The sequence below is a fragment of the Serpula lacrymans genome (genome assembly GCF_000218685.1).
Source record: "Serpula lacrymans var. lacrymans S7.9 unplaced genomic scaffold SERLAscaffold_7, whole genome shotgun sequence".
In the NCBI taxonomy this organism is placed as follows: domain Eukaryota; kingdom Fungi; phylum Basidiomycota; class Agaricomycetes; order Boletales; family Serpulaceae; genus Serpula; species Serpula lacrymans.
Window position 1 is genome coordinate 1,047,438 of NW_006763296.1, and position 26,575 is coordinate 1,074,012.

Here is a 26,575-nt window from a genome sequence, read left to right on the forward strand (position 1 = left end):
ACGAACGCCATACCCCGTCCTTCAGACACGACGACGACGCGCACACGATCCATCTCCCCCTCGACTCCAACTACCCCCAGACTCCCAGCTCACACGTCGCAACCAACCCACATGCAGTTCCCAATACGCCCCTGCGCAGACGCTTCCTCTCCCCCTTCTCAAAGCCCTCCGTAGGCCACCACTCCGCCCGCATGTCTCTCGATGTCCCCAGGTCCCATTCCCCATCCCCCACATTCGCCTCTTCAAACGAAGGCACCACCCTCAACGTTCCCCCGTCCCCCACGTTGTCCACACGTTCCTCCGTCCAGTTCACCACCTCTTTGTCCCTCCGCGATAATAAACCCGAGGATCGCAATGGCCTTTCCTCTTTGGGCCTCCTTAATCCCTTATTCGACACAACACCCACACATCGCAGAAAGAGCAGCAATGCCACCTGGGCCAGCTCTGCAGAGGGTCACAGCAGCCTGGACGAAACAGAACCAGATCACGGCACAGCTGACATCGCTCTCGCTCAACTCCATCGCGCAAAGTCTGATGCAACAAGCATGACAGTCGCATCACACACCCACACTCACTTCGACAGCGGCTCAGAACGTTCCAAATCACGTCCTCGTTCCAAATCTGTCGGTGGCTTTTCTGATGATCTGCCACATCCCTCATCTCACCCAGTGCATCCCCTTAACGATGACCAAACTAACAGCCGCCCTGGGAATGAGCCAACTGATGATGACGAATCCGGCGGTGTCCTCGACATCGATCTCGACCAGGATGCAGATATCGATCCTGGTCCATTTTCATTCAAACCTTACGAACTCGCAAGTCTCCTTGATCCGAAAAATCTTGAGGCGCTAGAGGCTCTGGGTGGCATCACAGGCATACTTAAAGGTCTCGGTACAAACCGTACTCACGGTCTCAGCAAACAAGCAACTGCGAAAATTTTGGTGTCGAATGATGGAGGCGGGGGTAGTCTTTCTGATGGGCGGCCAGGGGCAGGCGTGGGCGCTTCTCAAAGGCACGACAGACATAGCACTGAGGCTAAAGAGTTACCTGGGATAATAGTGACCGGTCCCGAAGACGAATTGCCCGATCCTCACCATCACGACGATATTGCGGAACATGGACCCGCGTTTCAGGCTTCGTTTGATGAACGACGACGCGTTTTTGGAGAAAATATTTTACCTCAGCGAGCTAGCAAGAGTTTATTGGCTCTTATGTGGCTTGCGTTGAAGGACAAGGTCCTGGTATGTAGGCTGCCGTCTATGGATTTTTCTTTACCGCTAACTCACGAGAGATAGGTGATACTGTCATTCGCCGCGATCGTCTCTCTTGCCTTGGGTCTCTTTCAAGATTTCGGAACAACTCTGCCTCCCGGCCAACCACCTGTCGATTGGGTTGAAGGTGTTGCCATCATGGTCGCGATTCTTATTGTGGTCTGTCCACACGCATATAGTAGCATATAGACTTCTTTATTGACCTATCGTAGGTTATCGTCGGCTCGGTCAATGACTGGCAGAAAGAGCGCCAATTCAAGTCCCTAAACGAGAAGAAGGAAGAACGTGGCGTTAAGGTTATCCGAGACGGTGTCGAACACGTCATCGACGTCAAAGTATGAAACAATTCATGCTATTTGTGTTACATCTACTGACATTCTGATACAGGAAGTGGTCGTTGGTGATGTTGCCCTTCTGGAACCCGGTGAAATTGTCCCCTGTGATGGCATCTTCCTGTCTGGGCACAACGTTAAGTGTGACGAGTCGGGGGCTACTGGCGAGTCAGATGCTATCAAGAAAATGTCTTATGGAGATTGCTTGGCCCTGAGGAATACACAACGCAATGCGCTCAGGGAGCAGGGTGGCGCTGACGGAGGGGATCAAGGTGGACATGTGTTCAAGGGTTCCTCTCACACCGATTGCTTTGTGGTCAGTGGCAGCAAGGTGCTGGAAGGTGTAGGAAGTTACGTGGTAGTAGCTGTCGGAACAAAGAGCTTTAACGGCCGAATTATGATGGGTACGCCAAGCTTTACTTTTGTGATTGAGACATGTTGTTCATAGGTGAGAATAGCGCTTCGCACGGACACAGAAAACACGCCTTTGCAGCTCAAGTTGAATGCACTAGCGGAACTGATTGCGAAGATCGGTAGTGCTGCGGGCATTATCCTATTCTCGGCACTCATGATCCGATTCTTTGTGCAACTGGGCACGAATTCTCCTGAGAGGTGCGTTACATGTTGTCGCCAATAGCTTTTTTACATACTGATAACTTAAATTTCCCCAGGAATGCCAATCAGAAAGGCATGGCTTTTGTGAACATACTTATCATATCCGTTACGTTGATTGTTGTTGCCGTTCCTGAAGGTACGCGATAATTACGGACTGTTGACCTGACCTAACGATCACCTGATAGGCCTTCCACTCGCGGTCACGTTAGCACTGGCATTCGCGACTAAACGCATGACCAAGGAGAACCTTCTCGTGCGTGTACTTGGGTCTTGCGAGACCATGGCCAACGCGTCAGTGATCTGCACGGACAAAACCGGTACCCTCACGCAAAACGCGATGACTGTCGTAGCGGGTTCGATAGGCATACATGCCAAGTTTGTTCGAAAGTTGGGTGAAAATCAATCTAGAACTAATGCTAATGAAGAACGTGGTGGACGTCGCCGAGTGGAAGACGGGTCCTCCAGAAAACACACTGACGATTTCTCTATTGATCAATCGGAACTACACACGGTACTCTCGCCACAGCTCCGCGAGCTCACAAACGCAGCTATCTCGGTGAACTCTACTGCATTCGAAGATGAAGATCCTGAAACGGGCGAGCGCGCGTTTGTTGGTAGTAAAACGGAGACGGCACTACTCAACTTTGCCAAGGAACTGGGGTGGCCTGATTATAAGAAGACGAGGGACGCGGCGGATATTGTGCAGATGATACCGTTCACGAGCGATCGGAAGGCGATGGGAGTTGTGGTTAGGCTTGGCCAGGGGAGGTATCGGCTACATTTGAAAGGTGCTAGTGAGATTTTGACGAAGATGTGTTCTCGACACGTCGTCGTGAAGAAGGATGAAGAGCAGGGTAGGACAGAGGGAAGGGAAGAGGAAATCGAGACTGCGCCGATTGACGAGTTGGCAAGCGAGAATATTTCGAGGACGACGATCTTCTACGCCAACCAGACGCTCCGCACTATCGCGCTGTGCTACAGGGACTTTGACTGTTGGCCTCCAGCCGAAGCACAGTTGGAGGACGATGAGGTATGTCGTTGTTCTTAGGTCCTCGGAAAGACACTGAGGGTTTGCAATAGGTCGCGTATGAAGATATCGCGCAGAATCTTATCTTGATTGGAATTACAGGTATCGAAGATCCGCTTCGTGATGGTGTTCGGGAAGCTGTGGCCAGTTGTCGCAAGGCTGGAGTTGTCGTCACGATGTGCACGGGAGACAACGTCCTTACGGCGCGATCTATTGCCTCTCAGTGTGGCATATATACTGCAGGTGGTATCGTGATGGAGGGTCCTGTCTTTCGACAACTCACTGAACACGAGATGATGGAGGTTGTCCCACGACTTCAAGTTCTTGCACGGTCGTCGCCCGAGGATAAGAAGATACTTGTGGAGAAGCTAAGATCGCTGGGCGAGATTGTCGGTGTCACCGGGGACGGTACTAACGATGGGCCTGCACTTAAGACGGCGCATGTTGGGTTCTCCATGGGTGTCACTGGTACCGAAGTAGCCAAGGAGGCGTCGGACATTATCCTCATGGACGACAACTTTTCTTCCATCGTCAAGGCAATCATGTGGGGTCGTTGTGTCAACGACGCAGTACGCAAGTTTTTACAATTCCAGATTTCTACGAACGTCACTGCCGTCGTGATCACGTTTGTGACTGCCGTTGCCTCCAATTCAGAAGAATCCGTTTTGTCTGCCGTTCAACTGCTGTGGATCAACATTATCATGGACACCTTTGCTGCGCTTGCTCTGGCGACCGACCCCGCGTCTCCCGCTCTTCTGGATCGCAAACCGGACAAGCAGACTGCGCCACTTTTCACGGTCAACATGTACAAGCAAATCATGTTGCAATCGACATATCAGATCGCCATCACTCTCGTGTTTCACTTCCTAGGATTAAGAATCCTTGGTTATGAAAGTGAATCGGGCAGCACTGAATATGACTCTATTGTCCAAACTGTGGTCTTCAATACTTTCGTCTTTGCCCAAATTTTCAACTCTGTCAACTCTAGAAGGTTGGATAGAAAGCTCAACATCTTCGAAGGCATCTCTAGAAACTATTACTTCGTTGGTATTACGCTGTTAGGTATATTAAACTTCTCTCATTCTTATTACATCCGCTAACAACTGTGCATTTCAGAAATTGCTGTTCAAGTCCTCATTGTTTTTATCGGTGGGGCCGCTTTTCAAGTAACTCGTATTGGTGGCCGCGAATGGGGAATATCACTAGCTCTTGGATTCGTTTCCATTCCTCTTGGAGCTCTCATTCGCATATTGCCTAACGGACCATTCGAAAGGCTGTTCGTGAAAATGCGACTCTTCCCGAATTCTAAAGTTCTTCCCACCTCTCGGGCCGATGTTGAATGGAACGCTGCAATCGAACTTGTCCGAGATAACTTGGCCACTTTTGCTCATGTCCGCGGTGGGCGTCTGCGGTCCTCTTCGTTTGTTGTCAAGAGTCGAAATGCTAGAATTCACGATCACGCACGTGTTCCTCTGTGAGTGACTTCTATCAACGCTCAGCGCTACTCGCCGCTAAGCTCTTTGTTCTGTTTAGTCCTTCGCTGATGACCATGGTGCCCACTCTTATCGCGTCCTCGATTGGGGCTGGATGGGCGCCGCAAATGAATGGTTCGCTGTCAGACCCTGCAAGATATGATCCATCAAAGTCTTCTGCCGCACTATGGGAGGGTAAATTCCAAATACACCCGGATACGAAACCGGATGATCCACTATATAAAAAATGGAGCAGGGCGAACAATAACTCGCCTCCAGTATAATCATTAACGACCGACATAATTTATAGAAGACACGGTTCATCATCGATTCATCAAGTATTCTTGCAGCTGGGGTTGACAAGACGGGCCGGTTCGCTGCTAGCAGTGTACTGCTTTGCATAATATTTTATTCACCTGTATTCATCTTCATCATTCGACAACCTTCATGTTCATGCTTTAACGCGTAAGGCTTCCTACCTATCATTCACGCATACTAAAACACAGCATCCACAATTACTTGCATGGTTTCTCGTTTTCATCACACACAATATCCACGGGACCATATGACAATAGGCAACACACACTAGCTTGAGACGGAAATTACTGTATCGTCGTGTCGTAGATCTAGAATCTGAACACTCATTGGTGCAAATGTGTTCACGTCCCTTATTATAGTGTATCATTATTAGTTTTTACTTATATAGTCAGATTCACGCAGAAAATGATAATTTTTGATGCCATTATAATATCTTAACGTGACCCTTGGTGCATTGTAAGTGACAGTTTGGCGATGCCTGACAACGTTTTTCGTGGCAGCCCCATCTCCTCGAAAGCATGTTCGAGTGTCAGTTCAAATGACTGCGATATGCCAAGTGAATTGACCCGATGGTTATAGTGACGCCATCCAGGCAACCCGTCTAGCTTAGTGTTGTCAGAGAGCCACCCAGTTGGAGCCTCATGGAGACGCCGTGTTTCACTTCCACGGGGTAATCACACACAGCCTCGGTTTCCAGCATGGAAGGGTGTTTGTCTTACTCACGGAAAAAGGGCGTCTCACAGTGGTGTATCGTTCCTGTCATACCGAAAGACTTTTCTGTTCAGAACGTCATGCTCCCCATCTGTCACTTTGACACAGGATAATATTACCAACTGTGTACCTCTAGAAAAATCCATCAGAAAAAAAACAAAAACGGATATAGTCCTCGCTGATGAAAAAAGCGTGGCGACTGCCGTCTATTTCACCTGCCAGCCTCATATGCAAGCACAAAGTCCGAGTTCGAGTCGTTAAAATGGGGGTGATGGACGCTAAGAATATTCCAGAAGGGCGCCATAGAATAGGAGACCGCGTATGAGTATATGGGACGATAACTTGTGGAGACGAGTACAATGAATCAAGTCTAAGTAGGGATTAGAAGCGTTCATTCAGTTGAAGATATTTTTACAGACACGTTCGGGGGACATACCGTTCCAAGGGACTTGACATTCGAGGGAGATAGGTAGGTACCACAACTAAAGCTCCGTTTTCGTTGTGGCATCCCACAAATGCTGCAATAGTCGTTCTTCGCTCTCAGAGCCGCCCCACAAATAGTAAGTGACACGCCGCTGCATATCAATGAGATGCTGAGGTAGATACTGATACAACCCCGTGAACACGAGGATGGCAAGTAAGAACACCACCGTCACTGCGCTCGACATTAGCTATCTGGAGAAGCTCGAGAACTCGGTCGCGGATGTAGCTCACGATAAAAGAACTTCTCCCAGGGCTCGAGCATAGAAATTCCAAATGTGGCTTCTATACGAAGAATCCTGCGTTGGAAGTAGCCTTGCATGGTGGAGGATCGAGAAGTGTAATGAGGATGTTCGATGAGAAAAGCAGGGAGACCGTAGTCGTGAACGTCGCCGTCACGGTCGCCGCCAGTTCCGTGGCGAAATTCGAAAAGAGAGCGATAATGACTTTACCGACACGTGATCTCATCGCGTCTGTAGCATGAACTTTGTAGGTGCGCGTCAAATGACCATCCTACCTCGCAGCCTTGCCTTATGCAAACACACTACCCAGATAGATGGTTTTCATATGCATGACGGTGTACAGGTCGGCACGGCGAACATGGAAGGCTTCCAACTGTCAAAGTGCACAGTAGGTACAGTAATCTAGAACAAGGACAACGGTGAAGTAATTTAGGGCAGCGGGGCACATTTCAACTTGTTTATAGTCTCTAGGAGGGTACCAGCTAGTTAACTTCACGGCTTCCAGTCTGGAAACCAATAGCGGCCACTATAATGCGCTCCACCATTTCAAGTTCCTCCACATCCCTCGGTGAGTATATCAATAAATACTCCTTCGGAAGACCAAGGCTAGGGGCTACGCTGTTGGCGAGAGGGTGTCTTTCGGCCCAACCGCGTTCGATGACTGAAATGAGATAAATATATAAATATATTAAGCAGGGACCAGCTTCCTCAAGTTCGGTGATCACGTACGTAGCTTGCAATCCTGGGGCGCTAGGATTGCGTGCAATGAAAAGTCCTTTTCTTGATGGATGTGTGTTATCTCCCGTCTGGCGTGATCGGCGACTTTGTGCGGAGAAGGTCTGGACGATGCAATGACTATGGCATCATGATGCTTTTCGAACCTAGAATTGGCAATTTCAACCAACCCTGGGTTGGCTTTGCCTAGCTTGTTGAAGATATCCAGAAGCGGCTACATCAAGTAATAAGACACAACGACGATTCGATACACGGTAGATAAACACACCTGCCGAACACTCTTTGGAGAGAATTTGGTGAGCTGACGTTGTGGAAATACGTGCCACCCGGTCTGTGGCCGAAGCCCTCGACGTTCAGGTATGGAAGCGGGATCCTTCAGATAGGTCTCTTTATTGGGATCTTTGTCGTAGATGGCTGTGGATACAGTCTCCCGACCAAACAGTGAGAGAGAAAGAGCGATAAGCCAGCCGAAAGTATTGTATGGAAGCCCTCCGGGACCTATTTCGATGTATTGATTGTAGTTTCTCCGCAGCCATGGTACCGTTATGGCGCTGGCTAGAGCAGCGACGGTGATGCCGCGCGGGTACCGTTGAAACACACCTTGGAGGGTGTCTAGGACGGCTTTCAAGTCTGTGGGCACCAATGCCATGATGGACGATATGAAACAAGTTTTGCTTCCGTGTGGAGGCCGATGATGCGCTCTAAGTATTATAAATATTTATCCACCCCGTGCCACTCCGACTTTCCGACGACACCAGAAGGAACCCCGTAAGCAAGTATAACACTGATGTTCGCAGACGTAAGCCGCCCCGGCACCAACGAGAGTTATCTTAGTCCATCTAGCGGGGAAGAAATCATCCAGACCAGATATCAGTATTGATAATCGTGAGTTTGACGAAGCGACGAAGCGCATGGAAGGATTGGAACCCCTTGACTTCTTGTTTTTCCGGGCACGTGACAAACGCGACAACCTAAAATTCAAAGATTAGCGATTCTGTCATCGTGTCTGTGTTTGTGGGATCTGGTATAGCTTTGTGGACCGGACGCGAAAAAGAATAGTTAGAACACCAAGATCAAATAGGTCGCATGTGGGAGTCATTGTGCGAGCTAGTCAGTCGCCTTTCTGTGTAATCTGTTCACCTCACCGCTACCTGCTGTATGCCAGGGGCCGCAACAAGGATGCATTCCACTCTACCATCTTCTTTTTTGTCGTCCCTGGAGGCACATACGAAGAAGGTTTCCTTCGGTAGAGACAAGTTCTACTAAATGGGTGTCTCGTCCACGTTGGTTGAATGATCAGTTGCAGTTGTCGGTAAGCTCGCGGTGCAAATGTACATACAAGGAGCAAGCGATTGGCAGTTCGAGGCGAAAGAACAGCGTGTAGAAGGTGATCCTTGCCATGTACATGTGCAACTCCGCGCATCTCGTGATTGTCAACGTCATGTGGGGAAGATCGAGGTGAAGCGATGCCGCTGCGATATAAAGGCCTTGGTGTGGCGAGAGCTGTGGCCTCGACTAACTCAGTGTTGGTATGAGCATGTCGATCGCAATGCAGGAGATGCTGCGAGTGAGAAAGCGATCAGATAAGTCCGAGGAGGAATATATCATTCAGTGACTTGACCAGGACTATACATTCGTTTGTGAGGCAACCGATGCCAGTATTTTGAGGGTGCCTCCTCCTCGGCTTTCAGGTATAGAAGCAGTCCATCAAGCCGTGACTAACTTCCACTTAACAGGTCTCCTGTTTCAACGGCTTGATGGCAGGAATGATCCAGCAAAGATGTTTGGATAGCCAGGGGGGACCAGGTGATGGAGAAGTGGAATAATTATTGATGATCCATATGACGAGGAATGCACAGAAATTAACAGAATGTGGCACGATCAGTACAATTGCAAGACTGCGAGCTTGAATGGAATTTAAAATATTAAAATTTAAAAAAAACACCACTACGATGGGTGATAGTAGGGTTGCAGGGGTTGACTTTCTCCTCAACTCTGATTACAAGTGGCGAGTTGAAAATTGGTAGAAAGCCAAGGTGAAAAACTGTGACTTTTGGACGAGGTCCATGGTAGCACTAATCTCTCACGGTCCGTCGAATGTCTGGTCTCCCAACTCACGTGCGCTGAGTTTGAAAATACCTATTGTTGAAGCCGATCGTGTGTCATCGCCAAAACACGCGTTTGCCAGTAAACACACACTTGAAAAGCTGAAACCGCGTTTATCACAGCTTCGACGACGGTTAATTCAATACCACTCACACACCAACATTGACCTTGGATAGCATTGCATTGCTATGAGCGTTGGAAAGAGGATGACAACCGGTCTTTCGGTTCAAGCTGGGTATGACAAGCTCTGTTGCCTCCTGTGGTACATACATTTTCACTGATCGTTCTCTCTCTCGTTGCTGCAGACATGTTTTTGGCCATATACCAGGCATTCGCGTTGGCACGCACTGGGAATCTCGGTACGTTCCTCTGTTACTGTTGATCTGTATCACTGCTGATCACGGATCATCAGGCAGGCATGCAGTCTAGATCGTGTTCACGGTCCACTCATGGCTGGCATCCATGGCACTAAAGATGAAGGCGCCTATTCGATAGCTCTATCTGGCTCATATTCTGACGATGAAGACAATGGTGAAACGTTGTAAGTAATGCCATACTTTGATTTGTAATGACTTGTCATGTTCATTTTTATGTAGTATATACACGGGTGCAGGTTAGTCCGGCTCAATTTCGACCCACGTTCACTATTTCACAAGCTTGCCCAGGGGGACGTGCACGTTATGCCGAAGGAAAAGATGGGATGTTGAAGAGGGTGCGCCGAGTCCAGCTGGGTGCCGATGACTTCCCACAAACAGTTTGTCTTCTTTAGCTTCGTGTGGGACCTCAGGTGGAAGATCAGACTTGGGATGACTGGGGCAATCGCTCTCTCTTGGCAAGTAACCGGATGTTTCCTGTGGGCTATTGAGTCTGACTGTAATTTCTCTGGGATAGGTCTCTATGGAGACAAAGCTCCCGATAAGAGTTATCAGGAGCGCAAGGTTATCATCCATGTATGCTCCCACTGAAGGGTTCGTCGTTTTCTTGAAATGCATTAAGATGTGTACTTACTCGTCTTCCACCTCAGCATGTATCGGTATGATGGCTTATATATCGTCACGAGGGTTGGTGAAGGAAACTATCTTCGCAGACAAACTCTCTGCTAATCCCCTTTGCACAGGCCTGGCAAGAAAAAGGCAAAGAACATAAGCTTGTTTGCAGATATCAGTTCGAAGTATAGGTTCTGTCTACTTCATGGTGATTATCGTTGATTGGTCTGTTATTCAGAGACTTCCTGGACAACCTCCTTTGTTTGTCGCACGACGAGTATCACCCCCCAAGCCTCTGCAAATGGTACCTATCGAGCGCATTCCCAGGAAGCGCTCGCTTCCTTTTGCAGGTAACGGAAGGGACGAAGAGCCAGCGACAAAGAAGAAAGCCTTTCCTGTGACTACTCCTGTGATCGCTTCAAATTCGAATTCCGGTGTAAATGTCAAGCCATTCAGTGTTTTGTCGACGCTCAAATTCACCAAAGTGAGGAGTGAAAGTAGCTGAGGTGTTCTCACCACAGAGGAAGAGTATGAAAACCCTAAAGCGTTGAGATGGATTTATTCAATGTATTTCTAGCCACGTATCACGCATCACTGTATATGCTATCTCGCTTTCAAAGTTACTGTATGTTTTATATCAAGTCAGTGTCACCACAGCCGTGGGAGAGTCTTACCGCAAGTAGCCGCGCCTTGCTCCCATACGTGAACTGCGAATCTCTTACTGCGACCATCATAGTAGTGCAACTTGCTTGAAAGCAATATCGTGAATACCGCCACTAGGTTTGGTGCAATAGCCCAACTATGGGTCTCTTACTTTCGCTACCACTTGCTGGTCCTCTTGGGGCAATAGCTACATCATGTTTTGCAGGCGCTGCTTTCTGTTGTACATCCACAGCTGGTAAGTTTGCACCTCGCACTTCCGGTGTCCAAACTGACAATCATTTCGGAATGTTTTAGCTTCGATGTTCTTTAAATCCTGCAACTGCAACTCCTCCATTGCGACAAGAGTTGGGTTTGCTGTGAGTTCTTGCTTTCTTGCTTTGAAACCCGAGGATGCTCCGCTTACATGACCCGCAGATTATATTCTTGCTCAACTCATTGTTGGCCTGGCTCATGAAGACGCCATTCGCTATAAGACAAATCGAACATTGGAGCTATGATTATATAAAGATGGATTGCGACGACGGCAAATGTTATGGAGTTCTGGCGGTATGTGGTGAACGCAACGGGTATTGGGACTCGCTCACGATATCCCATCTTCCAGGTTCATCGTATCTGCTTTGCACTATCTCTTCTTCACGCGCTACTTAGTCTCTCTCTTATCGGTGTCCAGGATACGCGTGACAAGCGGGCCGCCATTCAGAATGGGTGAGTAGGCTATTCTGCGACCGTAATATTCACCTTAATCCGCTATAGATGGTGGGGTCCGAAAGTGCTCTTGTGGATAATACTCGTGGTCGTCTCGTTTTTCATTCCCAATGGCTTCTTCATCTTTTGGGGAAACTACGTCTCCCTCATAGGCGCAACGATTTTCATCCTCCTTGGGTTAGTCTTACTGGTCGATTTCGCACACTCATGGTCGGAGACCTGTCTCGATAACTGGGAGAGGTCTAACTCAAATATATGGCAATGGATTCTTATCGGTTCCACCGCTGGAATGTACATAACAACGATCGCGCTAACCGGTGTACTGTATGCCTTCTTCGCAGGCTCAGGCTGCACTCTCAATCGCTTCTTCATCTCGTTCAACCTTGCCCTTTGCGTCATCATTACCATCATGTGTATTCACCCTCTCGTTCAAGAACATAACCCCCGCTCTGGTCTCGCACAATCTGGTATGGTGGCTGCATACTGCACGTACCTCATCGTTTCTGCAATCAGTAACCACGACCACGAGTCGTGCAATCCATGGAATAGGAATGGGGGTCCCTCGTCTGGCACACGTACGACTACTGTGGCTCTGGGTGCCGTATTCACGTTCTTGGCTATCGCGTACTCTACAAGCAGGGCCGCGACGCAGAGTCGTGCATTAGTCGGGAGAGGCAAGAAGGGTGGAGCAGTCCAGCTCCCTATTGACGATAGTCCTCATGCCGAGATGGAAGTCGTAAGTACACAGCCTGGCAGGATCGAGTCACCTAGATATCAAGCATTGTTAGCTGCTGTCGAAGCTGGGTACGTGGTGATAGCTTTTCATTGCACTGAGCGTACAGGTTCTAAATGATGTCCGGTCCTTAGAGCCATTCCTGCCTCTGCTTTGTATGAAGAAGACGAGGACGACGAGGATGAGGAAGACTTGGGTGAGACTCGGGATGATGAACGTACTGGGACCCGCTACAACGTAAGTAGTACTGCCGCCATGTTTTGAGCTCCATGGTCTCATCTTGATTTATTCTTCAGTACTCCTGGTTCCATATTATCTTCGCAATTGGTGCTATGTATGTCGCCATGCTTTTGACAGATTGGTAGGTCGCCTCTGTACATGTCTGCTTCAACCCATTAACGACCGACATGCGACAGGAATGTTGTCTCTACAGAGCAAGGAGAATCAGAGGAGATCGTATACATCGGTAGGTCTGAGACGGCGATGTGGATGAGAGTCGTTTCCAGCTGGGTTTGCATGATCTTGTACATGTGGAGCTTGCTTGCCCCTGTGCTTATGCCTGATCGGTGAGTAGAATCGTCGTGCGTCTTTTGAAACCACGTCCCTAACTAGAGTTGCATTGGTAGCTTCGGTGACCTGTGATTCTTGTGATTGCATCCTGGAGATATGACCTCCGAAGGACGATGTCTTAGATTTGTTATGTTCAACTTGAATATTGATTGGAGCTATTATGTAACGTATAATGTGATGTTTTGTGCATATATTTGTTCTTCTTTTGTAAGATCGACGTACCAACGCCCTGTACGATGCTCAAGTCTATAACGCTCTGCGCGTTGGTACATTCTGCACAAAGAGCTTAAGAGTCACATCGGCACAATACGAAGAAATCTGTGCGTTGTCCACTCCTTACGTGCGGCGTAAATATGTCATATTTATCGTGCAGGGAGTGTATATATTTATTTTTCGAGAGTAAGGAGACTTCATTGGCATGATTATTCGTGCGGGTACAAAACTCCTTGATGGATTTCGAATGCACACTGGGTTCCCGATTTCTACAAAACTCGATTGTAGTCCCGCTCATGCGATTGTTCATAAAACTTACAGTCATCTTCGACCTCAGGACTTCTGCAACATATACTGGGGATTGTTCAGAATTGCCACTTGGCGCAGGACTGCCTTCTTGTTTGGCCAGCCAGAGTGTGCAGTCCGTCATATAAGTCAATGACGGACCAAGGGCAGGTTTCCTAACGTTCGAATCCTGTGCAGAAAGGGGGTTGTAAGGTGCAAACGCCGATGTATTGTTGATGACCTTTCAACGGAAGAGTGATTTAACGTCGGTGATGGGTAATTGAGTTGGCAAGAACTCACTAGGACGGTTAACGATTGCGTTTGGGCGAGGTCTCGAAGCTGACGCATAAATGATTCCATTACCGCGTGACCATGGGATGAGACAGCGTTAAGCATGGGGCCAATAAGAGATGTGATGGAATCGATCACTATACAGCGGATCCTCGGTGGAGAGTGATCCTTCTGTGGTGTGTTGAAAACAATATATTCAAAGAAAAACAGCTGCGGCATTTAGCTTACGTTCAAAGTGACGCGAAGTGCCTCGAGGGCAGCATGGACAGCATTTACATCGAAAAGAAACGACACCTGGAGCCGTTCAAGGACTGTCTCGATACCCTTGAAATAAATAAATAAAGTCCACACTGTTAATTACTACAACGTCATAGACTATGGTTGGAAACTACCTCTCCGCGATAAAACTTGAGCTTCATGGCCGTCCTCTGTGCGGAAAAATCAGCCGTTGTATCGATCCAAAGTGCCCTGGAATTTGGGTGCAAGGCGAGATGGCGAAGGACTATGTGAAGAGATAGAACCTTGGACGTTAACTCAGCAAGTTGACGTGAATACGCGAGTGGTATAGGGAACGACGTACCGTTTTCCCTGAGCCTCTGTTTCCGGTAATTTCATAGACGCGTGAAGGCTCGAAACTGTTGACGAGCTGATCTAGCTCGTGTATACCGGTTGCGAACGTATCGCTGTCGACGTTATTGGTGGAACTTTCCAATTCTTTTGCTAGCATGTCGTCTGCCCGAATGCCAGGTGCAGAGGCTTTTTCTGCGACTGTTTCGATATATTTCTTGAGGTCAGCTAGTGAGACGACGTTGAGAGGTAGTTTTGATAGAATATCAATGGGTGACCCGGAGAATAAGAGATCTGCATCTGTTCTAATGCCACATGAAACCAAAGCATCAACGAAAGCTGCAGGAAGTGTGTTGGGCACTAGAGACCGTAAACGCATTTCAGAACCACGTCAAGCCTGTGCAGGGATATTTTATCGCGACTAAGATGCTAGTTGATTCTCGGATATAGTATACGATGGTGGTAGGAGAGGCTAGCTATTGACACTACATCAAAGCTGGACGGGCTTTGCAGTCATTTTCTGATACGATGATGGTTATAGCAAAGAGGGGCATATTACGAGCCGCTTCGAGTTGTGTGTTTATTTGTGGCTGAAGCTGATTTTCATTGAAGGACTCCGCAATTCACAACGTTGCGGACGGATGTCTACAAATTCCAAAACACCTGTTCGCGAGGATGCAATCTTGCCTATGAAAAACGATGCCATGCAACTAATTCTCCAAGGTGTCAAGAACTACGAATTTCGCAGCTACCTCATCGCACACACAGTCCACCGCGTCTGGTTCTACCTCAACGCACCGCTCTCGCACCTAGCGTACATATGCGAGATTGACCCTGCGCGGACGCGCAAGGGTGGAGATCCACCGCTGCCAGAAGACGGGGTAGGAAATAAAGAGTTCAATGAGGGAAGTGCAGACTGGGCACGCATTGGATACGCGTATCGCATACGCAGTTTGTATAAGCTACGCCATCCTATACACCTGCGAGATCTCAAGGCACGATACGGGCTCAAAGGAGCACCACGGAGTCTAGTATATGCGCCTCCCAAGATTTTGGCCGACGTTGCTTGGAATGACCAAGAGCGTATTATTCCTGGATCAGCTGGGACATCCCTGGACTCGTATTGGCATCCTAAAGCTGGTGTTCCAAAGCCAATCAAATCGAACTCTTCAGATTTAAAGCGAAAACGACGTTATTCAACTGAAAGTATAGATTTGAAGCAGAGGAATAAGCAGGTGGGTTAGTTTCTCGATACTGTACTTTTCGATTTATTCACTGAACTTGGTCTTTCAGCGTACCTGATTTTGGTCTGTATCAAGGGGTGAAATTCTACATCTTAAAGCTCGCACAGAAGAGCTCAATATGTCATACATGTTATAAACTGTGAAACTACAATACATATCACAGACCTGAACGCATCGTCGACATGGTGGTTTTGATCGTCCTCCTGGGCGGCACCGTCCAGTTAACGATGATCGATGGCACGGACACCACTGGTATTCTGCTAGTATTCCACCGCCACCTTATGACGTTCGAGTTCGATGACGATCAAGTGTTCGAAATGCATTCCTCTGTCTGCCCCGTCCTATAAGTAGGGAATACAAGTCATCTGTTCACGTACGCTCTCCTCCCATTCACTCCCTCGTAACGCAAGATCACGAACCCCTATTATGCCTAACGATGCTATTGGACCCCCTGGACTCGTTACTACCGCAGTGCGGGCACCTGTCACCAAAGAGCGTGAATACTGCATCGATACCGACAAAGCTATCGAGAGACCGTACGTCGGGAGGGCTACGTATGCGCCCAGCGTTGATCAGCCCAATGGCTCGCAAGCCCACTCGAAAAAGCACCAAGAATATGTGCGTATTCAAATTAAATTTTTGAAAATGTGCACTTATTTCTGGCTCTATGCCCCATGTCTAGACCGTTATGCAGCAACATATATTGTTCTGGGATAGAGATGCCGATGGCGAGATTTGGCCCCTGGACACATACAGAGGATTCCGCGACTTGGGATTCAACATGCTTTTCTCCTTTCTCACAATCTTCATCGTCAATCTAAGCTTTACGCTCCCGACCAGCTTGGAGAGGTCGTTTTTTCCGGATCCTTTCTTCCGCGTCTTTATTCCGCACATCCATAAGGGCAAGCATGGATCCGACACTGGGATTTACGATAACGAAGGGCGGTTCGTACCGTCACGCTTTGAAGATTTGTTCGCCAGGTATGCGAAGCGCTCGAAGGAGAATCCGGACGTGCTTGCCAATTCGTTGTCCCTCTTAGAAGTCTTTGAACTGATGAAGGGTCAACGCTGCGCTGTCGACCCGTTTGGTTGGTCTGCTGCTATGTTTGAGTGGGTCACTGCGTGGTTGCTGTTGCAGCAGGGTGGGAGAGTGGACAAGGAGGATCTGAGGAGGTTGTACGATGGATCTATCTTCTTTGAGATTAGCGAGGCGAGGCAATCGAAGGAGGGATGGAACAAGGGGTGGGGAATGGGTGGGGATGGGTTCATAGGGGGTGAGAGGGTATTGCCGTTTGGTTTATAGATTAATAGTTGGTGTATGGATCGTTGTACGCCCTTCTGCCAGTAATGTAAAGATACTTTTAAGATAATATAAATGATTATTGTCGTCCATTGCGTTGCCAGCAAACTAGATCGACTACTCTCCTGTAACTGCATGTTTGTAGAGCTGTTGGCTGAAATGAACTTGTTGCCCCATTCGAATACTCCTTCAAGGAATCACGGTTCTATGGACCTACACCTTCGAAAATTCATTTCCGTTATCTCAAGCTCCATATGTCCTGGTGACATTGACCTGATTATTTTAAGGGTCCTTGGTTTCTGCAAGAAAATGTAACAGTACGTCTTTTCCCTCAGCGATGCGTCTGCTATTTCACCTGTCGTCCAGGATCCTTTCCGAGTCAGCGGGGTTGACGGCACGCTTGACGGGAGAGCGGAAGGAGTAGCGGATTGTTAGCTCCGAAGTCCGAGCCATCGATTGTCATTTCGGCGAAAAGTGGCAGATCCCGCCCGTTTTCCTCAGTTTTGATTCCGGACCCTTCCACTGGCACCCTCCTCAACCGCTCTCCGTCAACGCATCCCCACGTCTTGTCCCCAGTCTTTCACGCCAGCCGTTCGCGTGGGCGTATGGGCTGCCGGATGGCCAGTGGGGGTGGATCGCCGTGATGACGGGCGATCTGCGAAGGGGGAGGAGGGTTGAGTAGGAGGACTGGTGCGGGGCACTGTCGCGAGATGTTATCGATGTCGCGACGACAGACCCAGTGTTTCTGTCCTGGATCGAATTTTATTCTGCAGCTGTGGGAAGGCAGTAGATGTGCGTTCCATATCTTATATCTTTTGTCAGCTGGTTTCTTGTCTATATCAATATGTCCCCATGGCGGACGTGTGGGGTTCAATCTGGTGAGTTCTTGTTCTGTCGACGAGAACCGTCAGCTTAAGTGGTTTATTCACAGCAGAGCGTATGCGCATACAGTCATATACGTCAGTATTGCTATTATGAACATAAAACATATGACTCGAGACGTACGTTTGAATATATATGTGAAAATGACTCACGCTGTTTTCATACAACCCCCATCGCTGGGTTATTATGGATCTGCAAATCCTCATGAAAGCCACGTCTGGCATGTTCTGCATCCTATACACCAAAGAGTTTTGATCACATGGAACTTCCCTTCAAAACGCAAGCATAGAGACAAGACCAGCAAGTATCGCGAATCAATACAACTACTGTACACAATAGTACCAATGATGATGCACGCACTGTGCAAATAGTCTATAGGTATTGGGGACGGGAAACTAAAGTAACGCGCATGATAAGGTAGGACGGCATAGGTAAGTCTAATCGCTGGTACGAGTTCCAGCGAAGGCTATATACAGGTACAACAAGTTAATGCGGTAACCAAGGCAGACAAGATAATCATACGTGGCGTTGAAGACCATAGGAGAAGATTTCGAGTAGGAACCGGTACGTGTGGGAAAAGGCCAATGAAACCATCGGTAAATAGAACAAGGTGTGTCATCCTTGAAGCAGGTGTATGATGAAAAAGTTAACTAAAACGCGTTATTAGCTGTCTTGTTGAACGACTTGGAATGGATAACACCTACATTCCACAAACATGAAAACTATACGGTCAGGCCCATTGCTCTTGCGCCTGCACCAATATCTCCTTCCCAACCAAAGAACCGTTCTTTGTTCAATCCCTCAATCTTATCATCGCCAGCACCAATGTACATTTCCTCATCCACATCGCTGTCTGCCCATGACCGATTCGCGCCCTTGGTATGCGCCCATACGGAAATGAACAAAATTCGCTTTAGTTTCCGATTCAAAAAGAACCAGTGCGAAGACCATAGGAGAGCGCCACCACGGCGCTTCATTCGTATGTGGGGGTAGGACGGCAGCGCATATATGTTATTGCTCGTGGCTTTAGGGGGCGAGTCGCTCTGACTTCGACTGCTTGCACTGTCAGCCGTGCTACTGCGAAAGGGTATACGATGGGTCTGGGAGCGATACGGATGGTCATCTACATCATAGTCGTCGAAGTCAAAGGTTGCCCCGTCGTCGCCATCGTCACTCGAGTATTCATCCCCGATACTCACGACGTCATCCTCGTCATCCGAGAAGTCGTTCGCGTGCGGGTCAGAGTCGATGTCGGGTGCATATGAAAAGACTTCGCAGTCAGTGAGACCGATGACGTCGTCAAGAATGCGATAGAGCGTGGGGTGGGTGCCTGACACTATTTGGGGTGGAGCGTAAGGGCTGGCTATCGTGCTGTTCATGGGCGATGAGGAGGTGGGAACAGATGAAGGGAAGAAATTGGGAGACGTGGGTGGATACGATGAATATGTCCTGGGAGCGCGCATACCTGCGCGATGGGGTGAGAGTAATGTGGTGCTGAGACTATTCAGAACGCTGGCTCCACTTTCCTCCTTGTTGAAGTGCGCAGGCCTCACGTCCGAGAACTCATAGTCAGGGAACGCGATGTTGAGGGTGGCTATGAGGAGGTAGAGAGTCTTTCTGCTGGCGTGTTTGTCGATGGGGCCAAAGGGGGTGACATCAACCTCGCGGTCGATAGCGAGCCACGAGGGCAGAGGCGGTGAGTTTGAGAGCTCGTCTGTGTATGCTGTTTCGAGAGACTTGAAGAGTTTCTTGTCGCGCTTGATGTTCTTGCAGCTGTATGCTTCGAGGCGGGTGTGTACTGAACACTCAGGGCCTTCGTGGGTGAGGGCCTGTGCAAGGCGGGATAGTTCAGGAAATTCGATATATTTCATTGCTGTCGAGGACGACGACGACGGCGAGCAGGCTGGCGGGGGAGGGTGTGGGCGTGGGCGTGTCTTGGTGAAGGGAGAAAGGAGTGAGCGGGAAGGGGGCGGTGAGGTCGGTCGGAGTGGAAAGCGACCATGGCTCTAGCCACAATGGGATCCAGTTGCCTTTTTGGGACTGTGGCAGGAATGCGCACCTCAGATCTCAAACGTGCACCAACATCATGAAAATCATCCCCTGGACAGCCATACGAACATACATACGACCGGTCAGTATATTGTCGTGCAGAGCTTGCAGAGACACCAAGGTGAGTGCTTTGGTTGCCAGCCATTTCCATCGAGCTAGCTCCGTGTCGTTACACCGCTCGATGATTGCGTGTCTGGTGCAGTAAGTGCCACCGCTCCACTGTATTGGCTCCGCCAGTGGATCGCTCTCTGCAGTCTTCCAAGCCAATGTACCGTAAATATGCAAAGGAGAATCCTAGTCCTTTTGAGTTAACGGGGTATACTTGATGCGGCTGACTCTGACTTAAAGCCGCACCTTTAGCCTCTGGCTATTCCTTCGTGAAACGATGCACGTCTAGACGGCTTTCTTTGTCTGGCACACTGAATGCACTTTACTTCGATAAGTGTTTAGGAAGTGTTAGTGTTCTGTCAGTGAGCACGGCTGCAGTTCATACTGAGCAATGTTTTGGTGCGATAGCTACGTTGTGCCGTAACTTCCGGATCCGGCTGCGCGGTGTACGGCTGCAAACGTAAAAATATCATGTGCAATGAGTGCTTGCTCACTTTTATCTTCACCGTCGTCGTCAGCCACCCGAGCTCTGTCCCTCTATCACATCAACCACCACCACCACCATGTCAGATCTCAAAATTGAAGGTTTCAAGGTAATTGCCTTCTTCTCAGCCAGCCAGCCGGGCTGGCGTTCGCTTTGCAGTGACTTATTGGAGCAATCCACCTATCCCCGCAGGCATCTGACATTATATCCGCCCTCAACTCTGCTTTCAGCGGATTCACAGAGCAGGAGAGGGCCACGCAGATAAAGAAGGTGGGTAGATGTCCCCGCCGAGGTGCCCGCTGCCGCCTCATTTCCAAACCCTTTCAGACAAATGGCATCTTTGAGCTTCGGATATCCAACGCAGACAAAACGGAGGCTGTCTGGACCATCGACCTGAAGAAGAGCGGATCTGTCTACAAGGGACCAGCCAAGCCAAAACCGGATGTCACCCTCATTTTCTCAGACGACGTTTTCACACAGCTTGCAGAGGGCAAGGTATGTGTGCCACTTATTTACCTGAAATGAATCACGTTCTCAAATTCGTGGCAGCTGGATGGCCAAAAGGCTTTCCTCACGGGAAAGCTCAAGGCAAAGGGTAACATTATGCTTGCTACCAAACTCGACGGTGTCTTAAAGGTGAGATCACCGCAGTCCGTTACTTCCTTTACTCAAACTGCCTCGCTTTCCAGACCGCCAAAGGGAAGGCCAAACTCTAATATGTTTGACTCTAACTATCCGTGTACCCATTTCTATTTGTGAGCCGCTTTTCAGCTGCCTAATACAGCACCGCAACATATGAATGGAGTGTGATGATTAATTGGAGCTCATTATACATGAATGTTGTCTCTCATAACCGATAGAATTCTACTGTATATACATTAAAACATACCACCAAACAGACCGCGTTGTCGACGTGGAGAAGGTTGTGAATCGGCCCTTAGGGTCGAAAGGCTGTTGAGCTGCTTCATTACCTACGGCCGCAATTAAAGTTCAGTTCAGTGGAAGGAAACACCAAAAGCACAGAGCTTACCTCTTCCAACTTGTCCTTCCTTTCCTGAAGGTCCAGGTGCTTCTTGATCACGGGGTTTTCCCTGGCAAATTCAATGATCTCACTGCGATCTAAATCATACAACAATCGAGAATCTATCTCTCGAGGGAACTAGGGTAAACTCAATCAATAGAAGTTCGTGATGCAAACAAAAGTTTAACACACCTGGTAGAAGAAATGATCCAATAACTCTATATTTATAAACATGGCTGAAGTGTATGCCAGTTTATCTGCCACAACATTGAGGAAGGCCTCAGGGCACAACACGTCGCTCTCTGGCCCAGCACGGCATCGTTTAGACTTCAACGCAGCGAGGCGTAGCTTGAGTATGGAGAGCCTGTCGCTGTACAACATCGCATGACGAGCTGCGAGTTGTAAAAGTAGTCAGCTAAGTACAGTGAGAATGAGAAAACGGCATTCTCATTACCGTCAAGTATTTGTGCTGGAGGATACCGGTATGACTCTGGGTCTTCCTCAATTTGGTCTTCCTCTCCACCTGCCAGACGTTTGTTCTTCTTTTCTCTCGCTTTATCCTCTAGATCCTTGACATACCCCATCAGGCCACTCAGCCTCCGGCTACCACCCACTTTCTTCCGTATATCCCTCAGTTTACCCTCGCACATCGCCATCTCATTTTCAAACAGCTCAACCGCGCGTCCTCTCCCAATTTCCCACTCCCGTTCATCCACATCAACCTCATACTTGAAAGGCTTGATGCAATTCTCTACCTGGTCAGACGTCACACCGATCCTATCGCGCAGTATCATGTGGGAAAATTGTATGAGCCGTTCCGCCGCGCGTGGGTGGAATGTAAACGGCTCTCCCGCTGCGATAGAGTCGATGAGTGCCCGTAAGCCGTCTGCCACGAGCAACGTCGAGTCGCGTCCCACGCCAGACTTGGTGAGCAGAGACGACGCGGCTTCGAGTTTGTGCCTCCAATACGGCTCAACTTCCTCGGGCTTTAACTTCGGGTCCGCCGCTAGCGTGCCCAGTTCAGGGGCACGTTTATCCAGCCAGTAAAGTTGCTCGAGGACATCCATCACTTTGTCATCCAGCATCGCCTTGAGCTTGGCACGAACCTGCGGCTTGCGGAACTGGACCGTGAAGTCCTTGAACCGCGCCTTTAATGTATCAACAGCTTCTGCAACGTAGGACTCGGCGGTGACACGCCGATCATTGTATTGCACTTTGAACTGATACGTTGCCTCTTCCAGCTCGAGTTGAACTGCATTGGTGATCCCATGGAGCGATGACGCCATGGATGATTCCAACACTTCCATCAGTCGGCGACGCAGCGTGTCGGTTCCTACCATCAGAGAAGATGTGCCACCAAACTGTTCCCTGTGCGCACCAAAGTAGTCGTTCTCACTGCGCCGTGCGACGGCACCAGTTGATTCATTTCTGGCTTTCTTCCCTGAGGACTTTGCCACCACACCTACGTAACCCAAATGCAGGGGGTACCGATTTCCAGCGAGAATACCGGCACCCTGTTCTGGTGGAACCAGATCCATTTTGGTGATGACACCGATAGTGCGAAGACCTAATGGATCCACTTTGCGGCTCGCTCGCAATGCAGGTGAATTGGCCAAATCGACGTCTGCGGCACAGACGGCGAGAATGATGTTGGGCTCGCGAATGTACCTATCGCACAGTCCAGCGATTTTCTCTTTCAACGTTTCGGGTTGGTCCAGGGAAGATATTTGCACGTATCCGGGCAAATCGATGAGGGTTAGATCTGGGACGTTGGGACTATAGATTCTGAGATCAATGGGATCGTTTGAAACGGCTTCCGTAGGTGGGACGGCAAGATTAAGGTCGGTGAGTGTCTGTTGGATGTTTGAAAAGTTGGTGATCTTTCCAAGTCCAAGCGCTGGGAACTCCCCATATTCGTCAGGCGTTTTGCCATCATTTTTGGCAGGGGTGTGGACTAGAGTGAGCTCAATGGGCCTTCTAGTCACCATATTGTTACCTCTGGATGGAAGGGTCAATATTTGTGACTTTTAGTATATGACAACCACTGACTTTGGAAGGAACTCATGCCCGACAATAGCTTCGAGGACAGAACTTTTCCCAGAACTTTGGCTGCCAATAACGACGATGCTTGGAAGTTTGAGTGAGTCACTCTGGTCGATACTCAGTAACATACTCCTGATTTCGATCAATTTTCGAGTCAGGTGCATTAGCCCATTCTGCCTTGGGTCAAGACTCGAGTTATCAGAATCTTCAGAAGCCTTCGAGTCTGACGGCGATGACATCGTAGCAGCAAGCAGTGCTGCTATGGCTGCATTTTCCTCGCCTGGAGATCGATTCCGCGAATTGCCAGGCTCATCCTCCGACGAGCCGCTCTCTTGGTTGCCTTTGCGGTTTCCTTCAAGAGAAGCCAAGAGATCCTTGAGGAACTGAGGTGTCTCGACGTTTGGAAGTTTGACTTCAGAAACCCGGGCGGTGACTGTTTTGAAGCCGTCGGAGGCTGTGTCTAAAAAATCTGTAGCTACGTCCTGAGCAGAGGATATCCATGCCGTTGATTTGTTACGTAGTTCTAAAGTTCGATCAGCTGCTGCTGCTATTTGAGTGAGCGGATGGCACGATACCTTCAAACTTGTAGTTTGCATAACCAAGACCACCTGCACCTATAGTTGCGCCAGCAATGGGGACACGAAAAGCTCGAGCCACGAAGCGCGGGATAGACGAGTACGAGATGGCACGAACATGGAGATGGCGTAAAGCAGCAGGAGAAGGCGATGCGTATCGTTGCCGGAGACGAACAGCGCCATTAGAAGATGTGAAGAACGTGCCAAACTGGCGACGAACGGGCCTTGTCGTTCCTGTGACATTGCGGGATGCGTTCAAGCCATATGTAACGGCTTTTCTGGAGGATACGACGGACGATATGGGACGGCGGAAAGAAGAGTACATCGTGTGTCGATGTATGGCAACTCAAAGCTCACACACAAGACACCGAAGTACTATCCAAGGGAAAGATATTTACCTAGCCTGTTTGCTTGCTGTGTGAACCAGAGCCAAGGTCCAATACCTCCAGTGAACCCAGGAAAAGGTGACTATGCAGAAATCCTGGACAATGATGCGGATGAGTGGCTAGAAAGCTTGAAATGCCTCAGGCTCACGCCGAACCGAATCGTCAGTGCCGCTTACAGGTGGTCCACCAAAGACCGGGAGGACCCGCAGGACCCATGGACCACCTGCCTTTTTTGGATTGTGGCGGAGGGAAGAAAGAACGAAAGATTGCGCCTGGTGACCTCGCTCTTGTCTACAAAGGTATGTACATGTCCGGAGCTCCGTATTGATAGCTGATGATAAACTTGGCTTCACAGGATGTGGATCTCCCAGGATATTACTCTTAAAATGCAAGCAAAGGCAGCTATCGTATGTTCTTATCGTCCCAGCAGTTTCAAGCTCGTATCTTGCGATATTGCAACTGCAAGCACAGCGAACTACACTAGTTGAACAACATGTCCCACCCACCTCCATCTGGGATATACGTTCCTGCCGTCTTGTTCTTCAAAGATAACGAAGAATTCGATGTACCAGCTATCAAGTCCCATATCTTGCGGCTCGCAAAGGTAGATTTGCCATTTCTCTTATCCGACTCAGTTATGGTTTCTCATACCCCTCCTTTAAGGGTGGCATCACTGGTATCGTTGTGCAAGGCAGCAATGGAGAGGCGCAGCATCTTTCTCATGACGAGCGCAAAGAGGCAATCAGGCTCACACGCCAAACATTGGATGAGAACGGGTTCCAAAACGTCGCTATCATTGCTGGCTGTGGGGCTCAGTCTGCGAGGGAGACAAAGAGGCTGTGTGTAGATGCAAAGGAAGCCGGCGCTGGTTTCGTCCTCGTGCTAACACCGTCGGTATGGCCCCCGCAAATGACGAAGGAGAACATCCTTCGTTTCCACCGAGAGGTGAGATAGTCGATTACATACCTTGCACAGAATCTCCAACTAATCAACCAATCATTTTGCAAGGTTGCGGACGCTTGCCCACTTCCTTACATGGTGTACAACTTCCCAACAGTCACTGCAGGTATCGACTTGGATTCAGACACGATTGCTACACTGTCACAGCACCCGAATATTGTGGGGACCAAGCTTTCGTGTGGTAACATCGGAAAGCTCCACCGTCTCACGTCCACAATACCGTCCTCTGAGTTCGCAGTCCTCGCTGGTGTATCGGAGGTGCTTCTTCAAGGCCTTTTGTCAGGTAGCTCAGGAGCCATCGCAGCTCTACCCAATATCTTGCCCAAACTACACATGAAGATGTATTCCCTGTTCCAGGCCGGGAAGATCGACGAAGCGATGAAGATTCAAGCATTATTAGGTCAAGGCGACTGGGCTACAGGGAGAGTAGGAGGAATTGGTGGTATCAAAGCTCTCGTGTCAAAGCACTTTGGGTACGGAGGTACGGTTGTGAGAAGCCCATTGAAGCCCGCGAGTGTTGAGCAGCTGAGTGGACCTTATTATGAGAAATTGAAAGAGCTGATAGCATTGGAGAAGGCATTGTAAACTGTAATTATATACGTGTTTAACAAGTCCGATCCTGTGGAAAGGTTTTGAGTAATCAAATGACTACAGAGTCGTGACTGCCATTATCCATAGCAAATTTATAAAAGGCGCTGGCAATGGGGTGCGTGTCGGTAATGCCAACGATCAGCAGGCTTCGGTGGTGGCTGAATCTACATCACCCTGACATGGCGCTGGTGAGGAAGGTGACGCGCGTACCGTCGAGATATATAACAACCGTGCCATACACTACGGGGCTCGTGGTTGTTTTGCGAATGCTCCATACTCAGGGTTTCATGAGCTTGATTGAGTGTTGCCATCAGAGCGCCTGAGCAAGTTATCAAGAAGAGAGGCAACTTTTTGTCGAGCATCCTCTCTTTCTTTCTGCACATGCCTCAGCTCTACATCACGGCGATGCGCGATTTGGGCTTCGTCGGACAATAGAAGAAGTAGCTTCAAAGAATGTGTGATGGAGAGCAATGAATTTGCAGCCCGAATCTGCCACACAGAAATACGGTCAATAATGTCACGATCACGATGAGTAAAGGTAGGTGCTCACCATGGACTCGGCTCGAGAGTGGATCTGAAAAGCTTCCTGCGATATTCGAAATTTATCCTT

The 26,575-nt window shown here is 49.0% G+C and overlaps 12 protein-coding genes across 12 annotated transcripts; 7 read left to right on the top strand and 5 right to left on the bottom strand.

The window, feature by feature from the left end:
- Positions 1–191: 191 nt before the first annotated feature.
- Positions 192–5,467, top strand: SERLADRAFT_449305 (Ca-transporting ATPase; the record flags this gene model as incomplete). Its single annotated transcript, XM_007318491.1, has 11 exons — positions 192–529; positions 701–1,241; positions 1,296–1,430; positions 1,484–1,591; positions 1,659–2,007; positions 2,062–2,215; positions 2,275–2,354; positions 2,404–3,248; positions 3,299–4,307; positions 4,362–4,719; positions 4,779–5,467. 11 exons carry the CDS (start codon positions 192–194, stop codon positions 4,999–5,001), a joined length of 4,140 nt encoding a protein of 1,379 aa, XP_007318553.1.
- Positions 5,468–5,802: 335 nt separating this feature from the next.
- SERLADRAFT_468004 (uncharacterized protein) lies at positions 5,803–6,643 on the bottom strand (the record flags this gene model as incomplete). The annotated part of the gene is made up of 3 exons (XM_007318492.1): positions 5,803–6,116; positions 6,183–6,401; positions 6,461–6,643. 2 exons carry the CDS (start codon positions 6,546–6,548, stop codon positions 6,229–6,231), a joined length of 261 nt encoding a protein of 86 aa, XP_007318554.1.
- Positions 6,644–6,773: 130 nt separating this feature from the next.
- SERLADRAFT_468008 (uncharacterized protein) lies at positions 6,774–8,104 on the bottom strand (the record flags this gene model as incomplete). The annotated part of the gene is made up of 3 exons (XM_007318493.1): positions 6,774–7,129; positions 7,198–7,417; positions 7,472–8,104. The coding sequence occupies 3 exons, from the start codon at positions 7,850–7,852 to the stop codon at positions 6,951–6,953; spliced, it is 780 nt and encodes a 259-aa protein (XP_007318555.1).
- A 1,377-nt stretch (positions 8,105–9,481) lies between these two features.
- On the top strand, positions 9,482–10,924 carry SERLADRAFT_468011 (uncharacterized protein; the record flags this gene model as incomplete). Its single annotated transcript, XM_007318494.1, has 9 exons — positions 9,482–9,668; positions 9,722–9,850; positions 9,906–9,922; positions 9,975–10,021; positions 10,079–10,141; positions 10,201–10,277; positions 10,334–10,370; positions 10,427–10,480; positions 10,534–10,924. The coding sequence occupies 9 exons, from the start codon at positions 9,547–9,549 to the stop codon at positions 10,798–10,800; spliced, it is 813 nt and encodes a 270-aa protein (XP_007318556.1).
- An 86-nt stretch (positions 10,925–11,010) lies between these two features.
- SERLADRAFT_356127 (uncharacterized protein) lies at positions 11,011–13,179 on the top strand (the record flags this gene model as incomplete). The annotated part of the gene is made up of 9 exons (XM_007318495.1): positions 11,011–11,193; positions 11,253–11,314; positions 11,373–11,504; positions 11,560–11,663; positions 11,712–12,467; positions 12,531–12,633; positions 12,693–12,757; positions 12,813–12,962; positions 13,023–13,179. 9 exons carry the CDS (start codon positions 11,097–11,099, stop codon positions 13,036–13,038), a joined length of 1,485 nt encoding a protein of 494 aa, XP_007318557.1.
- Positions 13,180–13,360: 181 nt separating this feature from the next.
- On the bottom strand, positions 13,361–14,874 carry SERLADRAFT_361551 (uncharacterized protein; the record flags this gene model as incomplete). Its single annotated transcript, XM_007318496.1, has 6 exons — positions 13,361–13,448; positions 13,499–13,705; positions 13,765–13,926; positions 13,984–14,079; positions 14,145–14,288; positions 14,399–14,874. 6 exons carry the CDS (start codon positions 14,699–14,701, stop codon positions 13,389–13,391), a joined length of 972 nt encoding a protein of 323 aa, XP_007318558.1.
- A 63-nt stretch (positions 14,875–14,937) lies between these two features.
- Positions 14,938–15,566, top strand: SERLADRAFT_361552 (uncharacterized protein; the record flags this gene model as incomplete). The annotated part of the gene is made up of 1 exon (XM_007318497.1): positions 14,938–15,566. The coding sequence occupies one exon, from the start codon at positions 14,964–14,966 to the stop codon at positions 15,564–15,566; it is 603 nt and encodes a 200-aa protein (XP_007318559.1).
- Positions 15,567–16,001: 435 nt separating this feature from the next.
- SERLADRAFT_468018 (uncharacterized protein) lies at positions 16,002–17,126 on the top strand (the record flags this gene model as incomplete). The annotated part of the gene is made up of 2 exons (XM_007318498.1): positions 16,002–16,184; positions 16,249–17,126. One exon carries the CDS (start codon positions 16,255–16,257, stop codon positions 16,867–16,869), a length of 615 nt encoding a protein of 204 aa, XP_007318560.1.
- Positions 17,127–18,022: 896 nt separating this feature from the next.
- On the bottom strand, positions 18,023–20,102 carry SERLADRAFT_468019 (uncharacterized protein; the record flags this gene model as incomplete). The annotated part of the gene is made up of 2 exons (XM_007318499.1): positions 18,023–18,398; positions 18,453–20,102. One exon carries the CDS (start codon positions 19,617–19,619, stop codon positions 18,471–18,473), a length of 1,149 nt encoding a protein of 382 aa, XP_007318561.1.
- Positions 20,103–20,468: 366 nt separating this feature from the next.
- On the top strand, positions 20,469–21,105 carry SERLADRAFT_438152 (uncharacterized protein; the record flags this gene model as incomplete). Its single annotated transcript, XM_007318500.1, has 5 exons — positions 20,469–20,498; positions 20,582–20,659; positions 20,717–20,884; positions 20,939–21,025; positions 21,079–21,105. 5 exons carry the CDS (start codon positions 20,469–20,471, stop codon positions 21,103–21,105), a joined length of 390 nt encoding a protein of 129 aa, XP_007318562.1.
- Positions 21,106–21,267: 162 nt separating this feature from the next.
- SERLADRAFT_438153 (uncharacterized protein) lies at positions 21,268–24,353 on the bottom strand (the record flags this gene model as incomplete). The annotated part of the gene is made up of 6 exons (XM_007318501.1): positions 21,268–21,360; positions 21,420–21,548; positions 21,603–21,802; positions 21,865–23,408; positions 23,460–23,976; positions 24,029–24,353. 6 exons carry the CDS (start codon positions 24,351–24,353, stop codon positions 21,268–21,270), a joined length of 2,808 nt encoding a protein of 935 aa, XP_007318563.1.
- Positions 24,354–24,811: 458 nt separating this feature from the next.
- On the top strand, positions 24,812–26,335 carry SERLADRAFT_361556 (uncharacterized protein; the record flags this gene model as incomplete). Its single annotated transcript, XM_007318502.1, has 3 exons — positions 24,812–25,018; positions 25,078–25,359; positions 25,423–26,335. The coding sequence occupies 3 exons, from the start codon at positions 24,908–24,910 to the stop codon at positions 25,957–25,959; spliced, it is 930 nt and encodes a 309-aa protein (XP_007318564.1).
- Between the last annotated feature and the right edge of the window lie 240 nt (positions 26,336–26,575).